The sequence below is a fragment of the Pseudorasbora parva genome, chromosome 17 (assembly GCF_024679245.1).
Source record: "Pseudorasbora parva isolate DD20220531a chromosome 17, ASM2467924v1, whole genome shotgun sequence".
Classification (NCBI taxonomy): Eukaryota; Metazoa; Chordata; class Actinopteri; order Cypriniformes; family Gobionidae; genus Pseudorasbora; species Pseudorasbora parva.
In genome coordinates, this window is record NC_090188.1 from 43,967,838 (window position 1) to 43,979,328 (window position 11,491).

Here is an 11,491-nt window from a genome sequence, read left to right on the forward strand (position 1 = left end):
TTCCAGCAGGATAATGCACCATGTCACAAAGCTTGAATCATTTCATATTGGTTTCTTGAACATGACAATGAGTTGACTGTACTAAAATGGCCCCCACAGTCCCCAGATCTCAACCCAATAGAGCAGGAGCTTCGTGCCCTGGATGTGCATCCCAGAAATCTCCATCAGCTGCAAGATGCTCTCCTATTGTTACGGGTACAGACTGACGGAGACAAGAAGTGAGTTAAGCAGGTTTTATTCTGAGCACCAGTAGAGTGATAACAGTGACTGAGTGTTGACGTGACGGTGATAGGGCTTCACAGTGATATCTTCGGTGGGGCTTGGAGAGACTCAGGAGGGAACGATGGTGAACATGGAACACACACACGCTGGACACAGGAGATCGCTGGAGACTTGGAAGCAGACGTAGAGACAGGTAATTCTCTTCAAGGGAGCCTGGCGTGTCTGTGACACCTATCAATATGGGCCAACATTTCTAAAGAATGCTTTCAGCAGCTTGTTGATCAATGCCATGTAGAATTAAGGCAGTTCTGAAGGCCAAAGGGGGTCAAACACAGTATTAGTGTGTGCTCCTAATAATCCTTTAGGTGAGTGTATGAACTACCCTTATACGCTATCTAGTTTTACTTGTAATGATATCGCCAGATGTTTTCTTTCAGTACTTCTTTCTGTGTAAATGTATTTAAGTTCTTTTAAACTCATTCTCAGGATCACAAAGTCTTTATTTAAAGTTAGTATCACTATCTCCAAAATGTAGGCAAGAAACTGCATGCACAAACTAATCCAGTAGAACATCACAGTTTCATCATTTGGTGATATAGAATCATCTCTTAACAAACACTTGTTTCTTGTTGGAAAAAGTACTGACATTGGTTGTCTGTTAGTAGCTAACACAGTTCAAACAAACAGGCAAAAGCTAAAAAACAATGGTCACATGACACACTACTCCAAAAGTCAAACTGTCAATGTATATTTCAAATTCCCATTCTGCATATCAAATATCTGCCACATAAAATACAGCAGTCACAATGTAAAAATACAACAGAAACAAACAAATGCACTGAGAAGATCATTTAATAAAACAACAACATGAATATTTTCAGTGGCGGTGCCGAATTAAGGCACCATCATGCAAGTCATTTGCAAAGAGTCTTCATGCTGTGAATGTGATGAAAACATCCTGGTCATATTTCACCCCGAAATCTAAAGTTAAACAGAATAAGAAACATGTTATATCGCTATATCGGTAAACTACATATCGCAATATAGAAATGTGACCATATGTATGGTTGATGGAAACCATATGATTCGCGATATAGAATTGTTTTATCCAAGGCTCAGCTTGTTGTTGTCGGCCTGTTTATCAGGTATAACTCACCCAAACACACATTTACAAATGTGCCACAGATGTAAACTCTGTCATCATGAACTCACCATCATGTCGTTTTTTGTTTAACTTCCAAACACAAATTAAGTGATTAATTTAATGAAACCTGAGGGATTTCTTCCCTTTAAAGTCCATTATTCCTCTCGAACTTAAAGGATCAAAAAGAAATGTCATAAAGGCATCGTAAAAATAACTAATCAAGTGTCTAATCCGAGTCCAAGTCTTCTGAAGAGACATGAGCGATGGCTTATGATGAACAGATTTACAGCGATGCTCATACTGTAGTAAACACAGACGCTCAGATGATTGAGAAACAACACGAGAGAGTAAATTCAGAATTAAAGTTCTAGCGGTCATTCTGATGAGCTTTCCTGCGATTAGAGCTGAGACGGATCGCATTGATCATCTTAAGAGCACACACACTCCTCAAAGTCAAAGACAAACATCATTTAAATCACCAGAACACATTTAGTTTTAGTAGTATGATTGTTCAAAGCATGTTAGATGGTTTATTCTTATATATGTATAGTGCATTAATACTGGAAGAGGCAGGGGAGATGAGCACCGGGAGAGAATGAGCAATGCCTGAGGGAAAAAATGAAAGTTTCAGTGACATTATTCATCATCACTATATATAATGCTGAATATAATGTATAATGATGCAATGGAGGAATATTTGTGGGTCCTAATAATAATAATAATACACAAATAATAATTATATTATTTTAATAATTATATATAAAAATAACTCTTCTTTATGTTGGTTTAAAATATCGGGAAACATATCGAATTGGAGTTCAGTATCGCGATATATCGAATCGTGACCCGAGTGTGTCGTTACACCTGTAGTGTTCTGCATAAAGTCAATTAAGATTTCCATACACGGTGACATCTTCATGACAGAAGCAATTTTACAAAAAAAAAAAAAGACTACCTTTACGGTAAGAAGAATTGAGGGGGTTAAAATGCTTAAATCATGTAAAAAAAATGCTACATGTTTGGTTAAATTCATCAAGAAACTTCCACTAGTCTCGTCTTCCCAATTGTGCCGTGTATCCGAGTGAAACTGCTTCAGGAAAAAAAACAAATGCAGTTATTTTAAACAACAACAAAAAATAGATTTCAGGATTAAATATGACCTGGATGTGTTCATAAGATTCTCTGAGACACTTATTATCCTCAGCTGTCCTAATGAAGCAAATCAGCTGCTCAAGTCAAGGACCAGGTGTTCATATATCCGTGTTTGCCCCTTAAAACTAGAGCCAAGAAGGAATTCCCTGTTATCAATAAACACCAGAGAAAAGGCCCTGGGTGCCTGAATGTTCAGCTCCTGGAAGTGAATGAATTGTCTCTTCTTTGCGTCCCATCGATAGACCCGAGTGAAGGCGTAATCGTTGCCCAGGATGGCGTACTGCCAGTTGGCTATGGAGAACGGCTGGAAGACCATTGAGCCACGGGAAGCCATGGTCTGGATCTCACTGAACATGCTGCCGTCCCATTTCATCACCTTGGAGTCGCCAATGAAGCGGGTCAGACATATGTAGAGCTCGGTCTTCACTGTGAAGTGTTTGACCGCGTACACGTCTTCCATCTCTGGGATATCGGTACGCCGCTCAAACTGCTTGGTACTCTTGCTCCATTGGTAAATGACCGGCCGTTGAGAGCTGCTGGACAAGATCAAATGAGGCTTTCCAGAAATGTCCAAATATTCCACGTCCGTATCCCGATGCCATGGGTGCAAGGACTGATGGGAGTAGAAGCCATTGCCATTCCATTTATAAATGGTTGTGGAGCCAGCTTTGGAGCTATCGGCAATGATGAAGAAAGACTCTCCATCAACGTGGAAGATTTCCACGTCATTCGGCTTTCGTATTTTCAAAATGTCGATGTCTTGGATTTTGATGAATTTGTTCGCCGAGACGTCTCTCTTGAAGATGTGCGAGCCGCCGAACAGTTGTGCTACTATAATGAAGAGTTGACTGTCAATGACTAGAGGTTTGCAGATGACTGAAGAAGTACCTGCGGAGGAGAGATTTAAAGAATCGTTTAACCCTACTGTATCATATTATGTTTAAATTGACCATTTTTTATGTAAAAATCCTTTATATGTCACCCCAGGAAACATTTTAAAACAATGCAGTTCATGACCCCTTTAATATTATGTAAAGAATTAGACATTAACGCATTGCACATTTTGCTTACTTGTGATGTTATCAAAGTTTCGGAACTCCATTTGCACGTGATCCCATTCCATGAAACTACACCTGCCGATGAATGGCTGGGCGAATACGACAAACTGATCGCCACCAAATGCAAAAGCTTCGGCTGAAATGGACTGAAAATCAAGAGACTTCAACAGCGGAAAATCTGCAGAACAAACAGAGAAATGTTACGATTTTCTTCATTTGATGTCAAGAAACACCAAGTGGCCTGAAATGAATACGACCGACCTGTTGTTATGCAATCGAATGACTGCGCCTCCAGGTCATTGATTTTCTTGCCCTGGTAAGCATCAGGCCCATTGCAGTAGATCTCATCCACAGTTGCATTTGTATGAAACATCCAGTCGACTAACCACTTTAAATTACAGTCGCAGCTGAAAAGATTTCCTCTCAGATCCCTGGACAAACAAATAAAAGTTTCAGTCTAGAAGCTTGTATATCATTGGCAGTTACTGAAAGTATGTCATGTTGCACACTTGCATACATACACTTTAGTCAAAGCTTCCATCCCTTTGAAAAGATCTTTTGGTAGCGTCTCCAAATTATTGTACGCCAGACTTCTGCAATGACATTCATCAAGAGCCAAACAGTATTCAGTAAAGGGAAATGGACAACATTCACATGAGTAATCAACTAAGAAATGCAGACCATGGAAGCTTGTGTCCGCCACAAAATTAAAAAGATAAATTGAAACTTTCAATCTCGTTTTCTTAGAATTTTAGGATAGAAACTTGTGAGTCATAAACAAACAATTGTAAGAAAAAAATTCTGATTAAAAGTTTTACACTTTTTTACAAACCAGATTCCAAAAAAGTTGGGGCACTGTACAAATTGTGAATAAAAAAAGGAATGCAATAATTTTCAAATCTAATAAATGTGTACACGTGTACAATTTTATTCACAATAGAATATAGATAACATATCAAATGTTGAAAGTGAGACATTTTGAAATGTCATGCCAAATATTGGCTCATTTTGGATTTCATGAGAGCTACACATTACAAAAAAGTTGGGACAGGTCGCAATAAGAGGCCGGAAAAGTTAAATGTACACATAAGGAACAGCTGGAGGACCAATTTGCAACTTATTAGGTCAACTGGCAACATGATTGGGTATAAAAAGAGCCTCTCAGAGTGGCAGTGTCTCTCAGAAGGCAAGATGGGCAGAGGATCACCAATTCCCCCAATGCTGCGGCGAACAATAGTGGAGCGATATCAGAAAGGAGTTTCTCAGAGAAACACTGCAGAGTTTGAAGTTATCATCATCTACAGTGCATAATATCATCCAAAGATTCAGAGAATCTGGAACAATCTCTGTGTGTAAGGGTCAAGGGTCAAAACCAAAATGGATGGCCGTGATCTTCAGCCCTTAGACGGCACTGCATCACATACAGGAATGATACTGTAATGGAGATCACACCATGGGCTCAGGAATACTTCCAGAAAACATCGGTGAACACAATCCACCGTGCCATTCGCCGTCGCCGGCTAAAATTCTATAGGTCAAAAAAGAAGCCATATCTAAACATGAACCAGAAGCGCAGGCGTTTCCTCTGGGCCAAGGCTCATTTAAAATGGACTGTGGCAAAGTGGAAAACTGTTCTGGGGTCAGACGAACCAACATTTGAAGTTCTTTTTGGAAAACTGGGTCGCCATGTCATCCGGACTAAAGAGGACAAGGACAACCCAAGTTGTTCTCAGCGCTCAGTTCAGAATCTCTGATGGTCTGGGGCTCATGAGTGTGTGTGGCATGGGCAGCTTACACATCTGGAAAGGCCATCAATGCTGAACAGTATATCCAAGTTCTAGAACAACATATGCTCCAGCCAGACGTCGTCTCTTTCAGGGAAGACCTTGCATTCTCCAACATGACAATGCCAGAGCACACACTGCATCAATTACAACATCATGGCTGCGTAGAAGAAGGATCCGGCACTGAAATGGCCAGCCTGCAGTCCAGATCTTTCACCATTAGAAAACATTTGGCGCATCATAAAGAGGAAGATGCGACAAAGAAGACCTAAGACAGTTGAGCAACTAGAAGCCTGTATTAGACAAGAATGGGAAAACATGCCGCACAGTGGTAAAGATGGCCTTGTCCCAACTTTTTTGAGATGTGTTGATGCCATGGCCATTTAAAATCAATTTATTTTTCCTTTAAAATTATAAATTTTCTCATTTTAAACATTTTATATTTCATCTATGTTGTATTCTGAATAAATTATTGCATTTTAAACTGCCACATCATTGCATTCTGTTTTTATTCACAATTTGTACAGTGTCCCAACTTTTTTGGAATCAGGTTTGTATTCTAGGTAGGAAACAAGCTTTAACAGCAGACACTTTGTACATAGTAAAAGATAAGTATGTAGTAAATATTTAAAAATATTAACGTGGCTGAATAGAGAGCAGATTTCATGCGGAAATACTCACAGGTGTATTAAGGACTTGAGTCCTCTAAAGGCGAAAGGCGATATGGACTTGATTTGGTTATTTTCAATGAACCTAGAAGAAGAAAAAAAACATCAACGTGATGCGTAAGATTCAAGCATTCAAAACAAGCACATGATCATCTGATCAGCTGTTCCTCATGCAGTGCTGATTATATAATCACGTTCTCTGAGACACTTACAGATACTCCAGATGAGGAAGACCAAGAAAGGCATCTTCATTTATAGAATCAAAGACGTTTGCTGTGAAAAGACTAGGAGAGAAATCATACAGTGAATACAGGACGGTGAATTAAAGAGTGTTTGTCTTTATGTGCACGTGATTACCTTAATAAAAATCTGCATTACGTTCATGGATCACACAAAAGGGTTCTACAGTTCATGGCACATTAAGACAGCGGTGCTTTCTGATTCGCTTCATATTAAAGGTGAAGTCTGTCATTTCTAGTAGATTTGTCTTTCTAAACAGATCCATAATGATGCTGTATGGTCCCACTTTATATTAGGTGTCCTTAACTACTAGTACTATGTACTCATTGTGTTCATAATGTATTGCAAAACACCTTTGCTGATACTGAGGTGGGATACGGGTAGAGCTAGGGCCAGATGTGGATGTATGAGTAAGTTTAAGGGTAGTGTTAGGTGTAAGGGAAGTGTCAACAGACAGTGAAAGTATAAATGTAATTAGATCAATTAATTACAGATGTAATTACATGCAGGTAATTTTTTTTAATGCAAGTACAATCTAAAAACATGAATGGGGCGTGGCTACTGTAGCAGACTGAGAGTTTGGGGAGTGGCTACTGTAGCAGACTGAGAGTTTGGGGAGTGGCTACTGTAGCAGACTGAGAGTGTGGGGCGTGGCTACTGTAGCAGACTGAGAGTGTGGGGCGTGGCTACTGTAGCAGACTGAGAGTGTAGGGCGTGTCTACTGTAGCAGACTGAGAGTGTGGGGCGTGTCTACTGTAGCAGACTGAGAGTGTGGGGCGTGGCTAATGTAGCAGACTGAGAGTGTGGGGCGTGTCTACTGTAGCAGACTGAGAGTGTGGGGCGTGGCTAATGTAGCAGACTGAGAGTGTGGGGCGTGGCTACTGTAGCAGACTGAGAGTGTGGGGCGTGTCTACTGTAGCAGACTGAGAGTGTGGGGCGTGGCTAATGTAGCAGACTGAGAGTGTGGGGCGTGGCTACTGTAGCAGACTGAGAGTGGGGCGTGGCTACTGTAGCAGACTGAGAGTGTGGGGCGTGGCTACTGTAGCAGACTGAGATTGTGGGGCGTGGCTACCGTAGCAGACTGATAGTGTGGGGCGTGGCTACTGTAGCAGACTGAGAGTGTGGGGCGTGGCTACTGTAGCAGACTGATAGTGTGGGGCGTGGCTACTGTAGCAGACTGAGAGTGTGGGGCGTGGCTACTGTAGCAGGCTGAGAGATTGGGGCAGGCTACTGTAGCAGACTGAGAGTGTGGGGCGTGTCTACTGTAGCAGACTGAGAGTGTGGGGCGTGTCTACTGTAGCAGACTGAGAGTGTGGGGCGTGGCTAATGTAACAGACTGAGAGTGTGGGGCGTGGCTACTGTAGCAGACTGAGAGTGTGGGGCGTGGCTACTGTAGCAGACTGAGAGTGTGGGGCGTGGCTACCGTAGCAGACTGAGAGTGTGGGGCGTGGCTACTGTAGCAGACTGAGATTGTGGGGCGTGGCTACCGTAGCAGACTGATAGTGTGGGGCGTGGCTACTGTAGCAGACTGAGAGTGTGGGGCGTGGCTACTGTAGCAGACTGATAGTGTGGGGCGTGGCTACTGTAGCAGACTGAGAGTGGGGCGTGGCTACTGTAGCAGACTGAGAGTGTGGGGCGTGGCTACTGTAGCAGACTGATAGTGTGGGGTGTGGCTACTGTAGCAGACTGAGAGTTGGGGAGTGGCTACTGTAGCAGACTGAGTGTGGGGCGTGGCTACTGTAGCAGACTGAGAGTGGGGCATGGCTACTGTAGCAGACTGAGAGTTTGGGGCGTGGCTACTGTAGCAGACTGAGAGTGTGGGGCGTGGCTACTGTAGCAGACTGAGAGTGTGGGGCGTGGCTACTGTAGCAGACTGATAGTGTGGGGCGTGGCTACTGTAGCAGACTGAGAGTGTGGGGCGTGGCTACTGTAGCAGACTGATAGTGTGGGGCGTGGCTACTGTAGCTGACTGAGAGTTTGGGGGAGTGGCTACTGTAGCTGACTGAGAGTGTGGGGCGTGGCTACTGTAGCTGACTGAGAGTTTGGGGAGTGGCTACTGTAGCTGACTGAGAGTGTGGGGCGTGGCTACTGTAACTGACTGAGAATGTGGGGCGTGGCTACTGTAGCAGACTGAGAGTGTGGGGCGTGGCTACTGTAGCAGACTGAGAGTGTGGGGCGTGGCTACTGTAGCTGACTGAGAGTTTGGGGCGTGGCTACTGTAGCAGACTGAGAGTGTGGGGCGTGGCTACTGTAGCTGACTGAAAGTGTGGGGCGTGGCTACTGTAGCAGACTGAGAGTGTGGGGCGTGGCTACTGTAGCAGACTGAGAGTGTGGGGCTTGGCTATTGTCTGTCTGCTAGGCTCAACATTTACCCTTTGGGGTAAGATAAAGATAAAGACTGGCTTACTAATAGTAGACAGTGAACCATAAAATTAAGATAATGTATTACAAATTACATATACATTACAATAACATTACAAATGTCACATACTTCACCTTAAAGGTTATGAAGTATTTATACTGTGAAAATGCTAACAGTTTGTTTTATGTTGCATTATTATGTTATTTTTTAAATAGTCACTTTATTATTGTGCTTTACTGTATAATTTTTTTTTCTTAAAATCAATATATTCATTTTAAATGTTTATTCAATGTTTTATTCATTTTAATTAGTTAATCTATTGTTTACTTTACTATTGTTTTTTAGAATAGAACTGCAGTGATCAGTCACCGAAAACATGGAAATGCTCTCTCTCTCTCTCTCTCTCTCTCTCTCTCTCTCTCTCTCTCTCTCTCTCTTTCTCTCTCTCTCTCTCTCTCTCTCTCTGTGTGTGTGTGTGTGTGTGTGTGTGTGTGTGTGTGTGTGTGTGTGTGTGTGTGTGTGTGTGTGTGTGTGTGTGTGTTGAAGTGATGTTGAAGCCTTACAGCAGATGGAGGGCTGGTGTGTGAATGAAACTCTCCTTAGGGATTTCATTAAAGCCCGACTTGACGAACGATCTGGGAAAAAAACATCAAAATCTAGACACAGTTATAATAATATAAAAAATATTAATAACGCCACATTGTTATTATTGTTGTCAAGACTCACAGTGCGATGACATCTTGCGGGAAGCCCCTCGGTATTGATCCGGTATTGGCACATAAGGCGTTATCTTTACTGCATGTACATGGAGCGGGACAGCGCGCGTGCCTCCGCCTGCTGCCGTGCACGAGCATCAGTAAACACAACGAGCAGAAGAGCACAGTCCGTCTGAAAGCCATCATTGCAACCAAATATGGCCTTGAATGTCACTGCTCACTGATACAGTCCCGGCGATTGCGCTGCTGCGAGCCACGATCTCATAACGGAAAGAAATTGACGAAGCAAAGAACAAATGATAACGAATTATTGTTCATTTTTGGCAAATCAGTGTTATCTGCACATGAAGGCAGAATCCATAGAACTCACGGGCGCGGAGGATGGGCGGGGCTTAGCGGATCCACAGTGCGCTAAAGCTGGCCAAATACGGCGAATCTACACTATTCTCGAATTTTAAGTTCCTTATCGTCTGTTTTCAATGTTGCTGTATTTTAAAAATTGCCCGTGACTTCAAATAATTGATCCAGTCTTAACTGATTTGTCACGTTATCTCTGATACTTTTCTCCTCGCTGATCTGAATGGACCAATAACAGCCGTTTGTTTGTTTATCGGCTAATGCTTTTATTATTGTTGTTGTTTAATAATTTCCTCGAGATTTCCTTTTGTTTATCAGGTGAAACACCTGTAAGCTCTAGATTTAAAAGTGCTATTTCATGTTTTAGTCTACAAATCCCTAGTGAAAAAAAGTATACTAAGTATACTTGCGGCCAGACTCATTTTCAGTATACTTGAAGTGTGTTAATGACTAGTTAACTTGAAGTGTGCTATTTTGACACAACTAATTTTGTACTAAGTATATTTAAGTTGTAATTAAATTGTGTTAAAGCATAACTTCAAGTGTATTTAGTATACTTTTGTGTGCTAAATTGGAACAACTTTAAGTATACTTAGTACACTTTAAGTATAATGACTAATTACGTGCTTAGTGATATTAAATGTGCTTTATTTGTATTATAAGTATACTTTATTTGTGTTATAGTACACTTTATTTGTATTACAAGTACACTTTGTGTTATAGCATACTTTATTTGTTTTAATTAATTACAAATTAATTACCAGTATATTCAGAACACACAAGCAATATACTTTGAATATAATATATATTTTATTTACCTTGACTCATTCAAATGACTAAAAATATACACTTTGTAGTCAATAACAATACAATGTGTTATTACTTAGCTATCCATTGTACAATATACTTTGAATTACATAATGTCACACAATACAGTATTTTAATGTGCTACATTACATTTTAATGAATTACTTACTGACTTACTTTCCCAATGTTGAATGCATTTGTTTTCAAGGACATTACAATAAATTAATCAAATCTAACACACATAACTAATGAAGAGACATTTCATTAAACAAGCCCAATGATTTTTATAAATGGTTTCACATGGTTTCAGCAAAGCTAAACAAAATTAACTTACTATGTTTTTCATTAAATTAACACTGGAAGATGTTGGAAAACATATCATTGAACTAATTCCACTGACCATCTCTATACATATAAATTACACATTATATTCAATTGGTGAGCTGCTCATTACACTTGCGTCTTACACAGGGATAGTTGACAGCAAACACTCGCGAAGAACGCAATCTGTTAACAGAATATACGAGATAAGGTCAGTTGCATGTTCATTCAACTTTTTATTCACGTTTAGTGACATTACATATTAACTTACTTACCTCCAAACAGAAGGACTTTTCCCGGTGCTTTTCGGGATCATGTAACGTTTGGCCATTTTATTCCAAAACAGTTTATCGTCACCATCAAGGTCAGGCAGCGATGTGGCGTAATTGAACTGGTCCGAAGAATGAGCAATGTACTTTCCGCTTTCAGTGTTTTATTAAATAATTAATGTAACGCAACATTGTACTTCACCTGCAAGGCTGCAAACCTCCCGCGAGTGAGCGTCATAAGGACGAGTACCGTCAGCAGCTCTGCCTCTGATTGGCTTCAGGCATTGAGCAACACAATCTGATTGGTCACAGATCAATGAAGAGACATTTGAATTCCGATAAGAAACAACTATTTAACTCATATTTTCTTGCGTTGTATTTTAAGTGTGCT

At 41.0% G+C, this 11,491-nt stretch overlaps 1 protein-coding gene across 1 annotated transcript; it reads right to left on the reverse strand.

Moving 5' to 3' along the window:
- Nucleotides 1-701: 701 nt before the first annotated feature.
- On the reverse strand, nt 702-9,745 carry lgi1a (leucine-rich, glioma inactivated 1a). Its single transcript, XM_067421718.1, has 8 exons — nt 9,357-9,745; nt 9,194-9,265; nt 6,241-6,312; nt 6,042-6,113; nt 4,098-4,169; nt 3,838-4,007; nt 3,590-3,754; nt 702-3,406 (listed from the first exon to the last, which is right to left on the reverse strand). Exons 1-8 carry the CDS (start codon nt 9,530-9,532, stop codon nt 2,589-2,591), a joined length of 1,617 nt encoding a protein of 538 aa, XP_067277819.1. The 5' UTR covers nt 9,533-9,745; the 3' UTR covers nt 702-2,588.
- Between the last annotated feature and the right edge of the window lie 1,746 nt (nt 9,746-11,491).